The 22,500-nt window shown below is 41.8% G+C and overlaps 1 protein-coding gene across 15 annotated transcripts in view; it reads right to left on the reverse strand.

Annotated features, from left to right (window-relative positions):
- Window positions 1-260: 260 nt before the first annotated feature.
- Window positions 261-22,500, reverse strand: part of ZNF644 (zinc finger protein 644) — a 112,889-nt gene continuing 90,649 nt past the window's right edge. For 11 of the 15 annotated variants that reach the window (XM_061633629.1, XM_061633632.1, XM_061633623.1 and 8 more), the window contains 2 exons: window positions 6,379-6,481; window positions 261-2,527 (listed from right to left, as the gene is read on the reverse strand). In XM_061633629.1, coding sequence (XP_061489613.1) covers window positions 2,335-2,527; window positions 6,379-6,481 — 296 coding nt within the window. In that variant the 3' untranslated portion in view covers window positions 261-2,334. The remainder of the gene's footprint in view (window positions 2,528-6,378; window positions 6,482-22,500) is intronic. The other 4 variants (XM_061633634.1, XM_061633638.1, XM_061633635.1 and 1 more) reach the window with 4 other exon arrangements.

The raw sequence follows: 22,500 nt of genomic DNA on the forward strand, positions 1-22,500 counted from the left end.
TTGGTCAGGCCACCAATAAGCAAGTCTTCCTACAGTTCTCTCTTTGGGCCACAAATGGTTGAAAAGCAGAGACTGAATCTCAGACATTTCTTAGCTTACAAGTTCAAAATTTGCTACAGGATCAAGTACTACTTGTTGAATTTTATGCTATCTAGTATGGAGATATGATATACACAGAAATACAAGTTTGCTATCTTTATTTCTGGCATTTTAAAATAAAAACCAAATATTGTACAGATTTTATGAAGTCTTGCCTTTGAGAACAGAAGCGGGGAACCTCCAGCCCACAGGCCTAATTAAGCCCACCAGGCCTCCCAATTTGGTCTGCTAGGCTATTTTGACCAAACCATACTCACCTGCCCTACAGGTAAAGTCCCGGCTTGGCCAAAAAGGTGTTTGCAGGCACAACTGATCAGCTCATTGGCACATCTGCAAAGCTCTTTGCAAGGTGCTTTGAACCACCAACTATCAACTGATTGTCAGGGCTTCAAAGTGCAATGCAGAGCTCTCTGCAAACACTGATGACCAGCTGGTTTGGGGCAGGTAAACATTTCCTTCCATATAGGAATCCATGGGTGCAGCTGAGGTTTAAATTTGCTAAAGTATAAGACTTTTTGGCAAGTTATACCAATCATGCACAGTAAAGAAGATCCTGATATTAATCTCTTTCCTTTCTACACATGCACATAAAATTATATAAGTTTGTATATAATTAAGTCAAGTATATTTCACCTGTGAAATACTATCATATTTTGATCAGTTATTTTGCTTGAAATTCTTTTTGAGATTTAAAACTCAAAAGAGGCAAGTCAACTTTGTATCTCACACATAATGTAAAATAACAGTTCACATTACAGACATTTAATGTTTTCTTGTAACCTTTTTTATTTAGAGAGATATATTCTTGGTAAGGAGATATACCATGAGGAAAGCAATTTCACTGGCTGTGAGGTATGTATATTCTCCACCAAAATACTCCTCACATCTCAACTGCTTTTATAACTTTATTTACACGCAAAACAATATCAATGCTTTTCCTTGGCTTAACTACAGTATTAGTCACCCTACATGAATAAAATGAAACATTACTTGCATTACAGAACCAGTTTTCAAAAGAGGAATTTGCTTATTTGTGGAAATGTGACGTTTCATTTTTGTCAACAGCCAATACTTATTGTGACCAAGACACCTGCACCATATTTTTCCATCCTCACAGCACATTTATTTCAATAATTCTGTAAATAGGTCCTTAGCATGAGCATAGTGTTACAATTTTCATACATATAATTACATCCAAAACAAGTTCTAAAATTCAAATTGTAAACATTCTCTTCATATGTAGAAACTTATTTTTTGTCCAATGGTGTTATGATTTCTTTAAACAACTGTAAAATGATACGTCTAGGCTAAGTCATGTAGTGAGCAATGCTTCTTAGTACATTTCTACAGTATTAAATAAAAGAGGCAGCAAAAATGTCCTGTAAGCAACTCATACGTAAGCAAAGCATAAAAAGGCTTGTTAACAAATAGGTGATTAACAATAAAGAAAACTGTGAGTGTCTGATGCAACAAATGGAAAGGGGAAATCCCATTACTGCTGACAAAGCTGGAGGTAGCATGGATGCACCATTTTATTGTCAGTGAGAAATGCAAGTGAAGTAAAGAACATTATTTCCTTACCACAAATAGTTTCCAGTACTATGTACATTATTTTTTAGAAATTTGTTTAACAAGTTCCCTCTACTTTCAGTATAAAAGAGTCTTCTGTGATTAAAAAACACTTACACAGCTAGATAGAGTCGTACTAATTGCCCTATTTGAATGGAACAGTCTCTTGAACTATGAAGTACATGATATTTAATGCCCTAAATTGAGTTAATTGCATTAGCATTTCGTGGTATTGTACAAAACACTACATACATACAAACAAAATAAAATATTTTACTAAGCAAGGGTTTTTTTTGTTTAATAAACAGAGCATTGATTCTGGTAACACTGTAAAGAATGTTTTCATTTCATAAAACCTATCTTAAGTACCCATGTGCAACAATTTAAAAATGGCTGCTTGTGTGTGATGGGTTTGTATCAATAGTGAACACAGTAATTAACAAAAAAACAGAGTAAACTTTAAAAACACATCTTCCACCCTATAGAAAATATAAAGACTACTTACGGTAACTGTTTAAAGTACTCAATTGTTTGGATGTTAACTGTCACTCTTCTTACCATTTTCCGGCTTCAGATTTTATAAACAGATAATTTATTTTAACTTTAAAAAAACTAACAAAGGTATTTCATATGTTCATTCAATGCAATGTGAAGTGTTTCCATATTCTATGAAGCTGCTTCCGCCATCAGGAAAGAAAATGAAGTTTCAGTAATTGAGGCAGGTTTTTTAAGCAGTGATGTTACTTCCACCATGCCAGCCCCAGTCCGAGGAAGATTTGCATTGACAATGTGACGTTGCAGGTGCTTTATCCAGTCTTCTTGAACAGACAAGGGTCCCCGAAATACCAGACCACAAAACCTGCACAGTTTTTAAAATCATCCAAATAAGGCACATTAGCATTGTGAAACAACTTTGTGTTATGCGTAGTAAATTCACAAGATGACTACATATTGTGTACATTTTGCTGATAAATTTGAAAGATTTCCTGGGTGTTAAATTCCACTGTTTTTTTTTATGATCGATACAAGTAGTTCTAGATATATAAAACAGAAGGCTACAACTTTACATCACAATTTATACCTTAAACTTTAAAATTGCAACTGTAATTTAAGAACTTGGGTCTGTCCTTTTTTCCTCTTCCCTCCCCATCTTTCTTCCTTTTATGTCATGTGTTTTAGATCCTAAGTGCGAGGGCAGGGACTGTGCTATTTTTTAAGTCAGTCTCCAAGCCTTTTGGACTGAAGAGCAGAATAAAATTGTTTTAAATAAATACAAAATAAACACCATCATACATTTAATACCTAGTAAATAGTTAGTTAATAAGCTTTCTTCCCTAAAACGTTCTTCCTTTGACCATACCCAAAACACTTAAGCTGAAGTGACATTTAATCCAGACAAGACAGAAGTGTTCATGAGTGGCGATTTTTGCATGTGGGGATAATCCTGGAATCAGGGTTTCCTCAGAATGCTCAAGTAGCAACTGTATCTATGGACCTAATTTTCTAATGATCTAAGAAGAAATTTTACTTGGCTTGAACTTGGGCATTCACATGCTCCTTCTCCCCATCAAGAGAGAAAAAGTTAACACGTGAACAAGGGAATACCCTATTTATATGAACATGGTGTCTCCCTAATCACCTAAACCAGACACGGCTCACCACTCCAAACTTTAACAGTGACAGATCACTTGGTCAGGATAATACTCCATACTTTCTTCCTGTCGAGTAGAAAAGGGGCATGAGAGAGTCCAAGGGCAGACTGAGATTTCACTGCAGAATGTAACTAATGAACAGGCCCTGGAAGTGTTTTCTAAAAAACTACACAGGTAGTTTTATTTGAGAGCAAAACATGGCAACTGCTATGTGTTGGAGTCCAACTTTTGATACGGGGGAGAGGGAACTTAGCATGCTAGCATAAAGTACTGGGTGCAATTCAGAGTGCTGGTTATTACTTAGGTAAAGCCCCATTTAGGGACCACCTCTTCTCACATTAGCCTACCCTTTATTCCTACTACTACTACTACCACCACCACCCACCCACCCTTCACCCTGAGGTTCCAGGGAGGTTACCACAATTTAAAATACACCCTTATTAAAAATTTAAAACAACAATCACAAAAATCAGGTGGGTCCTAAAAATGTAATCTCAGGAGTCAAAGGCTAGGGTAAAGAGATGCATATCCCAGAGTGCAAGGGAGCACATTCCCTTATATCAGTAGTGACTAGTTTGCTTTTACGCTTGGCAAGCTCTTTCCAGTTGTGGCAAAATATGCGAGGGCCTGGAAAAATTGAGGGAAATCCCCCCCCAATTTTCCCAATTTTTTCAAAATTTGAATATTTTGGAGAACACTGAAAAAGAACTTGTACAAAGTTTCAATCATTCAAAATACGTAGTATGTAACATTTTTACATGCGACAACATACAGCAGGATGGGGAACTTGATTCAGCCAGTGGGCTGGACACTTATCTCCCCCACCTCTCAAAGGTCAAGTTTGACAAGTGATCAGGTGACCCATTTTTGCCTTTGCATTTTCAAATCAAACAACGTAGGCAAAGGTACAATGTTTTTCAAGCACCACCGATCAGCTGATTTCCAGCACTTGTAAAGAGCAGGGGTTTACAGGCATTGCTGATCAGTGCCACCTCAGTGCTCTTTCAGCCCAGCTGCATCCTTACAGAGCAGATGAGTGTGGCTTGGCTGAAACGACCTGGCAGGCCAAATGGGAGGCCTGGTGGGTCTAATTAGGTCAGTGGGCTGGAGGTCCCCACTGATGATATACAGCATTAGAGAATTATAATTCCTGTGCATACTGTATGTATACAACACTCAAATCTAAGATGCATTTCTGCACATAAGATGCTGCCATCTTGATCAGAGGGCATAAGAAGAGCCTGCTGGATTAGGCCAGTGGCTCACCCAGTCCTGCATCCTGTTCTCACAGTGGCCATCCAGATGCCTATGGGAAGCATGCAAGCAGAGCCTGAGCACAATAGCACTCTCCTCTCCTGTGGTTTCCAGCATACTGCCTCCATCAGTGGAAGTAGAACTCAGCCATCAGGGTTAGTAGCCATCAAAAAACTTATCCTCCATGAATTTGTCTAATCCTCTTTTAAAGCCATCCAAGTTGGTGACTGTCACTGCCTCCTCCAGCAGCGAATCCAATGGTTTAACTATGTGGTGTGTGAAGAAGTACTTTCCTTTTTCTGTCCTGAATCCTCCAACATTCAGTTCTAGTGTTATGTGAGAGGGAGAAAAATATTTCTCTAACCACTTTCTCCACAGCATGCATTATTTTATACACTTGTATCATGTCACCTCTTATGTTTTCTCTAAACCAAAAAACTCCACATGCTGTAACCTTTTCTCATAGGGGGGTTGATGCATCCCCCTGCTCATTTTGGTTGTCCTTTTCTGAACCTTTTCCAATTCTACCATATTCTTTTGAGGAGAGGCGACTGGAACTATACACAGTATTGAAAGTACAGTCGCACCATAATTTGCATAACAGCATTGTGATATCAGCAGTTTTATTTTCTAATTCTTTCCTACTGATCCCTCGCATTGAATTTGCCTTTTTCACAGTTGCTGCACACTGCGTTGACATCTTAATCAAGCTATCCACTATGACCCCAAGGTCCCATTCCAGGCCAGTCACCACCAGTTCAGACCCCATGAGCATGTATGTGAAATTCAGTATTTTTTTGCCCCAATATGCATCACTTTACACTTGTTTCCACTGAATTGCACTTGCCATTTTACTGCCCATTTACTCAGTTTGGAGAGGTCCTTTCGGTGCTCTTTATAACCCCCGCTTTTTAAACCAACCTGAGCAATTTTGTATTAGCAGAGTTGGCTACCACACAGTTCACCACTAACTCCAGATCGTTACAAAGGAGCACACAGGCCCTTCATTTTTTTGTGTGAATTGCTGCTTGCCTTCTGCTGCTGATCTTTTATTTGGTTTGAAAATCTATATAGTGTTCTGAGAACCCTTTTTTAGCCAAAGAGTGGGGTAAAAAAATGCTTGAAAAAAATGAATAGAAGCAAGTATCCTGCAACTGCTATCCTGTCCCCTCCTGATTGACCTTTTCACCTCTCACCTCAAATGACTCACACACTGTGTGTGCTTACCTAGGAGTAAGTTCCATTAAACAAAATGGGTCTTACATCTGAGTAAACATACATAGGATAGATCTCAGATAGTTCAATTGTATATGCTATAATTGAGGCACTGTATTTTGTTAAAGTGTTTTCAAGTAGTAGGTTGTTAAAGATTTGAAAAGAAAATAAGTATTTCAATTTTTCCAAACATTTTCATTTTTTGCCATGGCTTCAAAATTTTACATCTCTAGTTGTACCTCCTACCAAATCATGTATCATCCAAAACATGCCAAAACCTCAACTCTGCATGCAAGCGTTTCATAAACATTGCTAAATCTTGTTTAGGTAGGCTTTCAACTGATAGTCATTTGTCAAGTTTATATATTGAGAACAGTAAGGAAAACTGTGTCATAACTGAAAACATGTTTCAGCTCTTATTTGCATAGGTTAACACAGAGACATTAAAACACAGGCTCTCATTTGAATGATAATGCTATTTGTCTGGAGCACACACAGAGAATACAGATCTAACAATATACTATTACAATACAAACATCTTGAATGATCTATAACTATTTCAGTTTACCCATTATTGTCCCACATATACCTGCACCGGAGTATGTAAACTTCATCAGCACCATGAGGTAATGGCAGAATTTTTTTCTTGCTCCCAGATCTTGATCTTGATTTTTTTTGCTTACAATCTATGGCTATTAAGAGAAAAAAGTTCATGTAGATAGATATAAATATAAGTATTGAGCACTTTTCTTGATAAATCTTTTTCCCCCTGAAATAAGGATCCTTTTATTCCCACTTATTTTGTGTACCATATTAAATTAGAAAACTTGAAAATATGTGTTCTAATTATTCATGAAGCTCAAATGTGCACACCATCTTCATGCACAAATAAACTTAGATGCTTGACACTTATTGTTTAAGCTTCATTTTAGATGTATATTTGATGATCAAACCATATTTTCTGACTTTAAAGTCATTCTTCCTAAATGATAACAGAAGCATCATGATTTGCTTGTAAATTTTATCAATATGGAGCCCTTTTATTGCATTTGAAATGTCAAGATCATTTGTTTTCATCATGCAACCACAACTCAAAAGGACTAATGATTAAATGTAAAGTATGTTTTGACAAACTTCATAACTGGAACTTTTGTATATATTACACTGAAGTGTTTTCTGTTCTGTATGCTAAAGGAGTCTCATGATACTGGTTACTTTTCAATGTTCTTAAGGCTGAAGGGTATCAGCATTGCTGGATATCCCTTTAATAAGGTATACTAAAATCAGACATGCGTGAGGGTACCATATAATTATTATTGATTTATATTATCTAGTGGATTCATTTAGTATTAGGGGATAAGAATTCTTTTCAGGTACAAAATGAAATAAGACAATGCAGAAAAACTCAAAACGAAGAGCCTAGTTTGAAAAGAATGTACTGTTTAGTTCTTAAGGTAATTAAACATGAAATACTTAGGATAGTTAGGAAATAGTTTCTTTTATATATACAAACACACACACACACACACACACACACACACACACGTTCACATATCAGCAATACAAAAGAGCTGGAAACAAAGCAAGAATTCTACTTGCTAATTCCTAGTTGAGTTTGTAATTTATGTAAACCACTTTGACAAAGAACAAAAGTACAATATAGTCCAAAGATTCCTCACCAAAGCCACTTATGACATGAGGAAGATAAAAAGCAAGACAACCTGCAGTTTCTAATTAACTGCTTCTATGGCCTAACAATCAGAGGAACCTTTCAGCTGAACAGATATTCTGGAATCCAATGAGCCATGGTAACCTTTAAAGACCTTAATGACAAGCACTCTTCCACACCTCAAATAAAACAAAATAATTTTTTTTAAAAATCCATAGGATAACAAGGTGTTTCCTACTATCACCTAGATTATAGAAAAGAATAAAATACAGAAAAGTGTAAGTGTATACTCAAAAAACATTGAGCATCACCAAGCAAATTTCTTCTTCAGAATTAAACTACGATAATTGTATTGGTATCAAGAGATGCAACAGTATCCTTACAAACAGTATTTTCTAGACAATGATAAAAAAGGAAGAATGCACAGTTCCAAAGAGCACCTATATCCACGTTTTTCCATTTTTTATTCCATGGACAAAGGGACATTAAAGATCACTACTTGGACATCAGGACCAAGAACAGATAAAAGCTCACTACTGTGGGCTTACTTCCTCACGTTTTCTTAGACTTGATTTCCCAAGATAGCCAGCTTTCAGAACAAAGTTTCCACCCCTTTCCCCAATTCTCAAATTATTAGACTTGCCACAGGCAAATGCTCTAGGGGGGTTGAGATTAAACCAGCTATCTGCTCTTAAACTAGCTCTTCTCTTGCAGATTACTAAAAGCTAAAACAGTTCTGGGATTCTGATGCAGAATATTCTCTTGGAGGCAAAACCCTAGATGTCACATCACACTACCATATCAAATGATTCCATAGCTTCTATAGGCTACAGAAGAAATGTATCCATGAACACTGTGGAAAAATTATACAGGCATACCCCGCTTAACGTCGCTTCACTTAACGTCGCCTCGCTATAACGTACATGCTCCATACGTCCCCATAACCCACTTAACGTTTGCTCGCTTCGCAATAACGTACACTTTATTGGCATGACGCCGCTGCCATCTAGTGGTGATTGTGTGCAGTACAAGTGAAGACAATTGCTTCACTTAAAGTTTATTTTCGCTTAAAGTATACTCTCTGGTCCCATTGCAAATGTTAAAGCGGGGTATGCCTGTATATATCTTTAACTTCCCTGATAATAAATTCCAGCTACAACCATATACCTTACCAATAATGACTGCCTTAATTTCACCTCGTTATAGTAGCCTAAAAAAGCAGAGGCGTAAGATTGACCCACATCTGAAATTTTAAACAAGAACCAAAATAATGATACAGGGATTCATATATGTAGAAATGGGATTAATTTAAAAACTGCAAGTTAATATATTGACAAAAGATAAATGGTTACAACTTGAGATGTTATGTTTTATTTAAACTTAAGTTACTGAGAAATATAGAATCACCTTCTCAATTTAACCCCTCCCTGTGAAGAAATCCTGTTTGTTAAATTGTTTTAGTAAGTAATACCTAACATATTCTGTCATTTGAACTGTAATGTATATTCACTAATAGGCAAAAAACCTTGCGGTTTAAGAACATACCTATAGCCAACAGCTATTTCTATCAAACTTTAAAAAGCAGGGAAATTGGGCAGCTATAGTGAATGCACCAGGGGAGCAGGAGACCTGACCTCCTCTCTGAGATATTGGACTGCCCTACAAATTGGTCAAAATGCAAACACAATTTGGGTTGATCTTTCACAGTCCAATCCACTTCCTGTGTTAGCTTGCAAGAATTTAGTAACATGTGCCTCTGAGCATATGGTGAGTGGTGGCAACACCTGCCATCTCCAAAGACAGAGAATTATATTTGTGTATGTTTGTTGGTGTTCTTATTTTGCTTCTTTCCTGTGTTACTAATGTTTCTACAGAGAATCTAACCTAGAAAATTTTATTTCCCTCATTATTCATCCTAGAAACCTGTGTCAAATTTATTTTATTAATTTCAAAGCCTTTTTATTGGTCAGTGTCATATGATGGTGAAGACAGCCTTTTGTGTTTCAAATTGGAGGTTATGTTCTATTTCTATTTTGGGTGCATTAACAGTGGAATCTGAAACTGCAGTTTGATGTAAAATCAGACTGATTACAATATGTTGCTACTTCAGCAATGACTCTTAGCTGTGGGAAAAAACAGGATGCATGTTTTCAGCCTGCTATGTTTAAACCACTTCATTTAAGGCAAGGCTGTTGTAGTTATGTGACTTCAAGTCAATTACGACTTATGGCAACCCTATGAATCAGTGACCTCCAAGAGCATCTGTCATAAACCACCCTGTTCAGATCTTGTAAGTTCAGGTCTGTGGCTTCCTTTATGGAATCAATCTCTCTCTTGTTTGGCTTCTTCTTTTTCTACTCCCTTCTGTTTTTCCCAGCATTATTGTCTTTTCTAGTGAATCATGTCTTCTCATGATGTGTCCAAAGTATGATCATCATTTTATCAGTTTCATCATTTTAGCTTCTAGTGACAGTTCTGGTTTAATTTGTTCTAACACCCAATTATTTGTCTTTTTCAGAGTCCATGGTATGCACAAAGCTCTTCTCCAGCACCACATTTCAAATGAGTTGATTTTTCTCTTATCCGCCTTTTTCACTGTCCAACTTTCACATCCATACATAGAGATAGGGAATATCATGGTCTCAATGTTCCTGACTTTTGTGTTCAGTGATACATCATTGCATTTGAGGACCTTTCCTAGTTCTCTCACAGCTGCCCTCCCCAGTCCTAGCCTTCTTCTGATTTCTTGACTATTGTCTCCATTTTGGTTAATGCAAGGTGGGCATGGTCAATTAAAAACATAGAGCTCACCTAGAATTTTGCTAGAATATATTTCACCTCCCACTTTTTTATCTTGTGCAAATTGAGACACTTTTGAGCTCCACTGGAGACTATTCTGCAGAAGTCAGTGCCATTATTCCACAATTATGTTTGTAGTTTTTTTAGTGCAAATTTTGCTCTACCTCACATATTCACAGAAATAGAAACAAAAGAAAATGATTTCCTATAGGAAACTTCACTAAAATTGCAAAGTAAATCAGACATTATTTAAAGTGACCATCTGAACTATATCAACTGTCTTAATAATGTTGCTTCCTCCCGGCTAAAACAAGATCAGCACATGACTTCTTTCTATTACTTGAGCTGATTGCAGATGTTGCCACCACCCACCATATGCTCAGAAGCACGTTACCAAATTCTTGCAAGCTACACAGCAAGTGGATTGGACTGTGAAAGACCAACCCAAATTGTGTTTGCATTCTGACACATCTGTAGGGCAGTCCAATATCTCAGAGAGGAGGTCAGGTCTCCTGCTCCCCTGGTGCATTCACTATAGCTGCCCAATTTCCCTGCTTTTAAAAGTTTGATAGAAATAGCTGTGGGCTATAGGTATGTTCTTAAACCGCAAGGTTTTTTGCCTATTAGTGAATTTCCCTGCTTTTTAATCCGGGAGGTAAGAAATGGAATCCTGTCCAAGTTTGCTGAGAATGGATTGATCATTTGCATGCTTACTGAGTTCAGTGGGATTTACTCCCCTGCAATCATGCTTAGGATAGGTGAAACTGACCACAGGGGATGAGGGGAGGAAACACAGAGGGGAGGACTGGGATGGGAGCAGGCAGGAGGGGAGGGGAAGAGAAGAACAGGTTTGATCATTTGCATGTTTACTGAATTCAGTGCGATTTACTCCCGTGCAATCATGCTAAGGATAGGTAAAACTGACTGGGGGGAAGGGAGTGAGGACTGGAGCGGGCAGGGGAGGAGGAGGAACAAAGAGGGGAGGGGAGGAGGAAGGTAGAGGAGAGGGAAAGAAGGGGAAAAAGCATGTCTCATCATTTGCATGCTTATTGAGTTTAATGGGATTTACTCCTATGCAATCATGGTTAGGATAGGAAAAACTGACCATGGGGGAGAGGAGGGGGAGGGACTGTATTGGAGGGGGCAAAGGAAGGGGGAGGAGAGGGCAGGTCTGATCAATGGTATTTACTTCCATGCAATCATGCTTAAGATAGGTAAAACTGACCATGGGGAGGAGGAAGGGGAGGGGGGAGGGAGGGGCAAAGGAAGGGGGAGGGAAGAGGCAAGGGGGAGGGAAGAGGCAAGAGGGAGGGAATAGGAGGGAGGAGAAGGGAGGGTGGGTTGGATTGTTTGCATACTTTGAGTTCAGTGGGATTTATTTGTGTGCAATCATGTTTGAAAATGGAAATGGACTGCCTTCAAGTCAATCCTGACTTATGTTGACCCTATGAATAGGGCTTTCATGGTAAACGGTATTCAGAGGTGGTTTTATCATTGCCTTCCTCTGAGGCTGAGAGGCAGTGACTGGCCCAAGGTCGCCCAGTGAGCTTCATGGCTGTGTGGGGATTCGAACACTGGTTTCCCAGGTCATAGTCCAACACTAACGTGGGGGAGGGGCAGGGAGGGGGAGGAGATTGGGTGGGTGGGTACTGGGCAGAAGGGAAGCCCCTTTCATCTATCTATCTATCTATCTATCTATCTATCTATCTATCTATCTATCTATCTATCTATCTATCATTTGATTTATATCCCGCCCTTCCTCACAGCAGTAGCCCAGGGCGGCAAACAGAAACGATAAAAACACTTTAAAACATCATAAAAAGACCTTAAAATACATTAAAACAAAACAACGTAAAAAACATTTTAAAAAAAGCTCTAAAAACAATTTTTTTAAAGAAAGGTTTTAAAACATTAAAGAAAACATATTAAAAGCAATTCTAACACAGACTCAGACTGGGATAGGTCTTAACTTAAAAAGCTTGTTAAAAGAGGAAAAGTCTTGAAAAGGCGCCAAAAGGATAGCAGAGAGCAAAAGGAAAACATTGTGAACAGTATCATTGCTTTTCAGCGTTTCCCCCACCTTTTTATTCTACAGCAGGCACATGTAGCCTCCCACCCAAATTTAAACCATAATCTTAAGAGAACCATTGGTGTGGAAGTTTGGTTTTATTAACAGAATAAATATCCCCTTCCCTCCACACCCCCTATTTAAATCCAGGACCTAATTCCTCTCTCACACACAGTCTCCCCGCAAGAACAAGATTGGTTTCTAGAATTACATCTTCTCTCAGCTCCAGTCCTCACTCTACTTCTCACTGGCCTGATAAATGCTCAGCCATGGTAAGTATGTCGTTCTGAAGAAAAGTTCTCACTTGGGTCAGGACCATCATCCTAAAGATTCCCAGCTTCCTGCTTGCTGAAGCCTCTCTGTTTCCTTAGGCACCAGTTTTCCAGAACAGTCTTATCACCTGCTGCAGTCGTCTGGTCCTTCCCCTTCTAGGATTTCCATAGGCTATGAGCCTTTATTTCACGCTCAGCTGGCACCTACACACATTCTCAGATCTGATAACCTTAGTTTCTTTATCTCTGCCCCTTCTTTATCCTTCTCTTTTTCTGCCTTGTATGTTCTGCTAGCCACAGCCTCTAGGTGGGCCCCCTTCTATTGGTCTTTACCTAAGGATCAATAGACGTTCTTTTACAGTGACCCTCAAAAAACCAATTTCGAATGCCTCTGATCAGTAAAATTATCCAGGATGTTCATTTTCAGTAGTAACTACCAAAGGTATTACCCTTAGTAACTATAACCAAGACTTCTGTTACCAATCAAGCCTTCATATGCTAATGCATTTGCAGAGATCTGAAGATTACTAGTTTTACCTCATACTTCTCTTCAATCTGATGTATTTAAACACAGTACAAAATGACGAACTATTCATCACTCTAAGCACCTAGCCTTTTACATTAAGAAATAATAAATGGAGGGCTGATTTAAATTGCTTCTCTGAAGGGCTCAATCTTAATGATTTAAATCACAGTTTAAATCACTAGTGAGGAAGATTCTATTTAATTATAATTTTTTAGTAGAAGGACATTATCACAGCTTTATACATGAGGAGTTTATTTTTGTTTTAAACAGTACAGGCATAGTTGCATCCAACAAAGTCATTGCATGAGAGGAATGACTTTGGTCGTGTAATGAATCCCCCCCCCCCGCATGGCCCCATATCCTCCACAAATCTCTTTGGAGTTTCCCTCATCCCTCCCTAGCAGATTTGGTGGGGGTGTTTAGGGATGCACAGGAGCAGGAGAGGGAGACATTGCATTGTGTGAGCATAAGTTCCATTCGTGCAATTACTTCATTGGATTCAATCCATAGCAATGGCATGGGAGAGAGGTAGGACATGGAGTTAAGCCACAAAGGGAAGGCTTACAGCCCAAAAACACAAGGGATGAGAATATAGGTACAACCAAGTTAACTAGTGTTGTGAGAGCAGCTAGGTATATATATATAGGATAGGAATAGGAATTTATATATATATATGCAACCCAGATAAGTGTCTGGGAGCTGTTACGAATGGTCAACTACATGTTCAAATGTGGTTAGGACAGGAAAATTCTATGTTGAAAAGAAGGGTTGACAGTGGAGATTGGTTCTTCCAGCATTGGAGCATGAATCTTTCCATGTTCCTAAGGGCTCACAAGATCAATTTTTGTTGTCTGTCACAGTATTTGGGAATATAGTTCAGGAATATGTAGACATCACTGTATTTCAGTTAAGTTTTAATAATGAAATTAATATGCAAGCAGCCTCTACCCAAAAAGAAGCCACTTTGGGGGTCTGCGTATAAACCATAACTGATTACATGAAAAGTTGTGTAACCTGAATGTAGTTTGTTTATTGATGATAAATGAAATAGCAGGTGGCTTTGAATTTAACCAGGATGAAGCTGAGAGAGAAAAAGATGATTTTAGAAATTTCGTTACTGCTTGATATTGTCTGTTATTAGATGACTACCTTCAGCATTATTGCCACTTCTCTGCTAATATATGTTAGCATATATAACATATATATTAGCGTTATCTCTGCTAGTACACTACGCTCAACATCCAAGGCCCTCCTCCGGGTACCTACTCCGAGAGAAGCTGGGAGGATGGCAACAAGGGAGAGGTCCTTCTCAGTGGTGGCCCCCAAATTATGGAATGATGTTCCTGATGAGGTACGCCTGTGTTGAGCTACTGTGACTTCTGTGTTACTCACAGAAAGAGACCCATGAGAGGGAAAGTAAAAACCTGAAGCAAAAGGGTTAAACAGTGTGAAAGCAGTTGCCAGGCTTACCAAGGTCAACAGCTGGTTGACAAGGGCAACCATCTAGATAAAGAGCAGAGCTCACGGCCAGTTCTGGTGTGGGGGATTTTGTATGGTGAAAGAACTGTGTTTCGATACATCTTAATGTCAGTAAAAACTCTTAGAATATACTTTGCCTGGTCTGGATCATTTTTAAACGATCTGCATCAGCACCGCTTTATGGATCACACGCATACTTAACACGCACTAGCAACAGAGAGGGTTATGGGCCCAGAATACGGTCCATAAAGGAGGTTCCGGTGCCACTCTGATCTGTAGCTGAAAAGAAAGACACAGGGTAAAAAGAAAAAAAAATAAATGTCGCAAAGCAAAGTAAAAGAAGAGTGATAAGCATGGCAATAAATATGTCAACCGGGATGCCGCTGGAACGATTGAGTGCGGTTAATTATGCCAGCTGGAAATGGAGAATGAAAGCAGTTCTAGTCAAAGAGGATTTATTCAATGTTGTTGAAAACACCCCGCCGGCAGCTTGGACGAAAAGAGATGAGAAAGCGAAAGCGTTCATAACATTAGGACTGTCTGATTCTCAACTATTACACGTAAGAAACGAGCCGACTGCACATCACATGTGGGAAACGTTAGAGGCTGCTCATGTGCAGCAAACAGCAGGGAGCAGACTTTGTTTAGCTAGAAAAATTTATCAAATGCGTTTCACAGAAGAGGGAACTATGAGTGAGCATCTTGCTGAGTTTCGTCGTTTATTCGCAGAGTTTCAGGACCGAGGAGTGGATCATAGCGACCTTCAAATGGTTTATATTGTTTTATTTTCATTTAATGAGAAATGGGATAATTTAATAACGGCTATGGAAACGTTACCTGATGGAACATTAAACATGGACTTTGTTGAACAAAAATTGCAACAGGAATGGAATAGAAGACAGGAAAGTAAAAGGACTGAGTTTCAAGATACTGTAACAACAAAACAGAATTATTCAAAAGACAAATTTGGACTCAAAACGTGCTATTTTTGTGGATCTCGAGGTCACATCCAGAGACACTGTATGGTCAAAAGAAGAAACAAGGAATGTGGATGGCAGAATCCAAGTGTAAACTTTATAACTAAGGAGGACAATAAAACACTTACCTCTAAATGGCTTCTGGACAGTGGAGCGTCTAATTGCCTAATCACCGAAGCAAGTCTGTTTCACACTTCAAAGCCAGCACAAGAGTCTATTTGTTTAGCTGATGGATCAACGCGTGACGTAATTGCTCGGGGAACTGTGAGGTTAAGTACACTTAAGACTATTCTAACAGACGTTCTTTTAGTTCCGAAATTACAATGTAATGTTCTTTCCGTGAAGAAATTAACTGAAATTGGTTATAAAGTGTTATTTGAAAAAGGTAAATGTATAGTGCAAAAAGGCACTGAAATATGCATCAAAGGGGACTTACAGGATTCAATGTTTATGATACAAAGTGAGCATACTGATCCGGCGTGTGCTTCGTTAAGCGTAAATAAGCAGGTACACGAAAACTGCATCCATGAATGGCATAGAAAACTAGGGCATGCCAATTTTGACAAGATTAAAAACACTCCAATGCATAGTAGAGACTTAAAACTAAAAGGTTGTGAGCATCTATATATGATTGTGATGCATGCTACAAAGCCAAAATGACAGTGGCACCCATAAGTAAGAAAGAAGAAAGCACAACTACTGAACCATATCAGCTTGTTCATATTGATTTGTCAGGACCCCTGCAATCTTCCAAGGGAGGAGCGAAATTTTTCATGGTGTTGGTGGATGATTTCACTAGATTTAGTCATGTGTACTTATTAAACAGGAAAAGTGAAGCAGAGGATAAATTACATAGGTTCATACAGAGAATAGAGACTCAACATGGGGTCACTATCAGAAACTTTAGATCTGTCGGAAGGCAGAGCTGGGGTCCCAATCCCGGGGAGCTGGATCCCGGAGAGTTGGGAGAAGAGTATTCGGATGGATGGCAGAGGGAAGGGGGAGGAACTTCCCCCCTTTGGAGCAAAGACGAAACAGAGGAACTGCCAGTGATAAGGTCGCTTAGCAACGGGGAGCCTGAGCCCTCCCTAGACATTCTCACGCCTCCCCCTCTTTCAGGCTCAGAGCAAGAGGGGAAAGAGGGAGGGCTGCTCACAGCAGAAAAGCGGGGAGGCAGTTTACCATCAGCCCCTCCCCTATCCCCCATCCTGGAATCGGAAACTTCAGAAGAGGAGGGGGTGATGCTTTCCCCCTCACCGCGCACACGCAGACAGCTGAAAAGACAGGAGAGAAGGGGGGAAGGCGGGCAGTACCTGAGGGGCAGTTAAGGAGGAGCGAAAGATTGCGCGCCCGTTTGGCCCCTTCTTAAAGAACAGGCGGGAAGAAGTCCCTTGCTCTGTCAACTTTCTCCCAATGCCGCAGGACCTGTATCCCTGTATTGCTTCATGAGAAAACGCAGTCTTTGTTTGGACATTACCCTAATAAAACACGAATTAACTACAATCGTTGGTCTGGTTCCTGAGTCACATCCTGGGCCTGACAGCTTGACAGAGCCACCTAAATCACCCTCAACGCTCTCTTCACTTGACTGGGACAAGATGTCAAAGGGAGCAGCGGGGGGGACGAACCCCACTTCTGAGACGGAAGAAGTGGAACTCCTGAGGACTAAGGTAGCTGATTTGCAGACGGATGTTCAAGCCCTGCTAGCAGCAGTCAAGGCGCTGAAGACGGATAATCAAACCTTGAAGGCCACGATAGACCAGATGCGAACAGCCCCTCCAGCTGCCGTAGTAAAGGTTCCCATTGGATTGCCCCCAAAATACGCGGGACAAAGTGATCAGTTGGCAACCTTCGTGGCTCAATGTGAGTTATATCTGGATGTCAGGCACACGGAATTTCCAGACGATGGGGCTAAAGCAGCTTTCGTGATTGGACAATAAAAGCATAAACGTTCCCGGCGTCGTCTTTCCTTTTCTTCTTCCGACAGTCTTGGCCTAGCCCCTCCCTGTCCCTTCTCCTGGAGGGAGAAGCTGCAAAATGGGTGACTCCGTATCTCGTGAGAAAGGATACTGTCTTAGGAAGGTACAGAGGATTTATACAGGAGATGACCGAGATGTTTCAAGACCAGCAAAGGGCTGAAACAGTAGCGCGGCAACTAGGTGCTCTGAAGCAAGCTAAAGGGACTGTTTCCGAGTACACTAACGCTTTTAAAATTCTGTCCCAGGAAACTGGTTACAATGACGCCGCTCTGATGTTTATGTACCAGAGTGGATTAAATGCTGAAATCCTGGATGAGTTGGCCAGGACCTCCCCCCCCCCGACCTACCAGGGCTCATCCGGCTATGCCTACAGAAAATCACTGGATGGAAGGAAGGCGCCTGGAAAGGAAGCAGGAGGTCCCGAGATACTCAGCCTCGGCATCCTGCAACAAGACACTTCCCACTACAGGGATGGCAGGTAATGTAACTGAGGGACAGGGAGGGGCTAGGCCAAGACTGTCGGAAGAAGAAAAGGAAAGACGACGCCGGGAACATTTATGCTTTTATTGTTCAAAGCCGGGCCATGTGGCCAGAGACTGTGGACTGAAAGGGGGGAAAGCCGAGCCGTCGGGAAACTAGAACACCCAGTCCACGTGCAGGCCGGTGGACTGGGGGCAGCGTTGTATAAAGGCCCCCCAATGATCCAACCTCCCTCAAAGGGGGTGTTGGTCTTGCCTATTCGGATTACAACTTCCAGAGGAGTGGTGTTTAATTCCACTGCCTTAATTGACAGTGGAGCCTCCACAAATTTTATTGATGCAAAGTTAGTCAAGCGTCATGGAATTTCCCGGTGGAAACTGGATGCTCCCCTAGCTGTGGAGACTATCGATGGGAGACCCCTGAAGTCAGGAGGGGTGACACAAGCCACGGAGGAAGTGAAACTTCAAATCCCTGGGCACGAAGAGTTCATTTCGCTATACGTGTCAGATCTCTCGAACTTTGAGGTGATTCTGGGAATGCCCTGGCTAGCAAAGCATGAACCCAAAATAAGTTGGAAGGAGGCGGTGGTGTGGTTCACCTCACAGTATTGCCAGGAGAACTGTCAACCTGAAGGAATCAAGCACACCTTAGCGGGGGCAGTGCAAGAGATCGAGCAAGTGACCCTGCCGCCAAAGTATGAAGAATTCAAAGATGTGTTTGATGAAAAAGAGGCAGAGACTTTACCCCCCCACCGCCCTTACGACTGTGCGATTGATCTAGTGCCAGGAGCCAGCATCCCATCAGGGAGAATCTACTCTCTCACAGAGAATGAGAGGGAGGCCCTGAAGGAATTCCTGGATAAAAACCTGACGCGAGGATTCATACGCCCCTCACAATCCCCTGCTGGAGCGCCACTATTGTTTGTGAAAAAGAAGGGGGGGGACTCAGACCCTGTAACGACTATCGCGCATTGAACCAGATCACCATCCCCAACAGCTACCCGCTGCCCCTGATCTCAGAGTTGCTGGACCGACTGCACTCTGCAAAAATCTTCACGAAGTTGGATTTGAGAGGAGCGTACAATCTGATCAGAATGAAGGAGGGAGATGAATGGAAAACAGGATTCTTGACCGCTTACGGACAGTATGAATACCTGGTCATGCCGTTCGGGCTTTGTGGAAGGCCAGGAATTTTTCAAAAGTTCATGAACGACGTGTTTAGAGACTTGTTGGACACGTATGTAATCTGTTACTTAGATGATATCCTGGTGTTCTCAAAGAACCAGGAAGACCACGACCAGCATGTGAAGACAGTGTTGAAGAGACAGAGAAAATCACCTGTATGCTAAATTAGAGAAATGTGGATTTGACCTCAAGTCTCTAGACTTCCTTGGATATCGAATCTCAGCGGAAGGCGTGGAGATGGACCCAGGGAAAGTAAGCTGCATATTGGACTGGATATCGAATCTCAGCGGAAGGCGTGGAGATGGACCCAGGGAAAGTAAGCTGCATATTGGACTGGGGCCAACCTGTCACCAAAAAGGATGTACAACGGTTTTTGGCGTTTGCCAATTATTACAGAAAGTTCATTCCAGGGTTTTCCAAATTAACAGCTCCTCTGACTGACTGTTTAAGGGAGAAGAAGAAGTTTCAATGGACAGAGAACGCCACCGAGGCCTTTGAGGAGCTGAAGAGAAGGTTTGCTACTGAGCCCATTCTGCGCTTTGCTGATCCGAACCGCCCTTTCGTAGTGGAAGCAGATGCTTCAGATTTTGCCATCGGGGGGGGGTCCTGCTACAATTAGACCAAGAAGGGAAGGAGCTGCACCCCTGTGCGTACTTCTCTCGGAAGTTAAAGCCTGCAGAGAAGAACTACACAGTTTGGGAGAAGGAGCTGCTGGCCATCAAGGACTCTTTTGAAAACTGGAGACAATACCTAGAGGGGTCCTCTCATCGAATTGAAGTGCGCTCTGACCACAAGAATCTTGAAAGCCTCCAAACAGCCAGAAAGCTGAACCAGAGACAGATAAGATGGTCCCAGTTCTTCACTATGTTTAACTTCCAGATTACTTACCATGCCCAAGCCAAAAACCAGAGAGCGGATGCCTTATCCAGACAGCCACAATACAAAGAAAGTGAATCCGAGGACCAGCCTCAGTACGTAATCCCGCCAGAGAAATTAACGTTGGGAGTATGCCAGCCTTCATGGGAAGAGGAACTCAAAAAGGCACAACAAGAAGATGCAGACATGCTAAAATATCAGCAGGAGACGGGACAAGGTCAAGACTCAGAAGTAACCTTTCACTGGAGAGTTGCTGACCTGCACAGGAAGGAGGGGTCCCCCCTTCAACCGGGAGACCAGGTATGGCTGTCCACCTGCTTCCTCCAGATGCCGGGCAAATGTAGAAAATTACAAGACAAGAGGGTGGGTCCTTTCGAAATAGAAACTCAATTCAATCCCGTGGCGTACCGACTGAAGCTGCCTGACACGTTTAAAATACATCCTGTGTCCCATCGATCCCTCTTAACGAAAGCCGCCCCTCCCAGTGAGTTACGGCCGGAGGAACCTCCCGGAGCTCCACTCCTGGTAAATGAGCAGCTTGAGTTTGAAGTTGAGGAGATCTTAGATTCCAGGATCAGACGCCACAAGCTGCAGTACTTGATTCACTGGAAAGGCTATGGGGTGGCTGAAAGATCATGGGAAGATGCAGCTGATGTGCATGCTCCAGAATTGGTAAAACTTTTCCATCAACGTTTTCCCCACCGTCCCAAGCCAGACAAGGGGAGGGGGGCACAGCCTGGGAGGGGGGATGGTGTCGGAAGGCAGAGCTGGGGTCCCAATCCCGGGGAGCTGGATCCCGGAGAGTTGGGAGAAGAGTATTCAGATGGATGGCAGAGGGAAGGGGGAGGAACTTCCCCCCTTTGGAGCGAAGACGAAACAGAGGAACTGCCAGTGATAAGGTCGCTTAGCAACGGGGAGCCTGAGCCCTCCCTAGACATTCTCACGCCTCCCCCTCTTTCAGGCTCAGAGCAAGAGGGGGAAGAGGGAGGGCTGCTCACAGCCGAAAAGCGGGGAGGCAGTTTACCATCAGCCCCTCCCCTATCCCCCATCCTGGAATCGGAAACTTCAGAAGAGGAGGGGGTGATGCTTCCCCTCACCGCGCACACGCAGACAGCTGAAAAGACAGGAGAGAAGGGGGGAAGGCGGGCAGTACCTGAGGGGCAGTTAAGGAGGAGCGAAAGATTGCGCGCCCGTTTGGCCCCTTCTTAAAGAACAGGCGGGAAGAAGTCCCTTGCTCTGTCAACTTTCTCCCTATGCCGCAGGACCTGTATCCCTGTATTGCTTCATGAGAAAACGCAGTCTTTGTTTGGACATTACCCTAATAAAACACGAATTAACTACAATCGTTGGTCTGGTTCCTGAGTCACATCCTGGGCCTGACACCCTCCCGGGAAACATGAAGTAGAAGGGTCAGGATTGGAGCTTGAGATTGATAGACAAATGGTCAAGAAATACCTAATCACTTTGAATGAGTTCAAATCGGCAGGGCCCAATAAACTGCGTCCTAGAGTATTGAAGGAACTGGCTGAAGAACTCTCAGAACCTCTATTATCTTTGCGAAATCATGGAGGACCAATGAAGTGCCGGATGACTGAAGGAGAGCTAATGTTGTCCCTATCTTCAAAAAGGGCAAGAAGGAGGAACCGGGGAACTACAGACCAGTCAGCCTAACATCAATCCCTGGAAAAATTCTGGAGCAGATTATAAAGCAGTCAATCTGTAAGCACCTTGAAAACAATGCAGTGATTACTAGGAGCCAACATGGATTTATGAAGAACAAATCCTGCCAAACTAATCTCATCTCATTTTTTGATCAGGCAACCTCCCTTGTAGACTGTAGGAATGCTGTGGACATAATATATCTAGTACCTGAGGGGCAGTTAAGGAGGAGCGAAAGATTGCGCGCCCGTTTGGCCCCTTCTTAAAGAACAGGCGGGAAGAAGTCCCTTGCTCTGTCAACTTTCTCCCAATGCCACAGGACCTGTATCCCTGTATTGATTCATGAGAAAACGCAGTCGTTGTTTGGACATTACCCTAATAAAACACGAATTAACTACAATCGTTGGTCTGGTTCCTGAGTCACATCCTGGGCCTGACAAGATCTGACCAGGGAGGCGATTTCACAAGCCACGCATTAACTGAGTATCTTGAAAAGAAGGGAATAGCCCAGAATTTCACTGCCCCCTTCTCCCCGTTTTCTAATGGGGTGGCAGAGAGAAAAAACAGGTCCCTGCAAGAATCCATGAGAGCCATGTTGGAAGATGCTGGTTTAAACAACACATATTGGGGTGAATGTATACTTTATGCAATGTACATACAGAACCGCCTAGTGCATAGAATGATAGGGATGTCTCCTTACGAAAAGCTAACAGGGAGAAAGCCCAGGATAACACACATTGAAC

The sequence above is a fragment of the Rhineura floridana genome, chromosome 6, assembly GCF_030035675.1.
Source record: "Rhineura floridana isolate rRhiFlo1 chromosome 6, rRhiFlo1.hap2, whole genome shotgun sequence".
Lineage (NCBI taxonomy): Eukaryota > Metazoa > Chordata > Lepidosauria > Squamata > Rhineuridae > Rhineura > Rhineura floridana.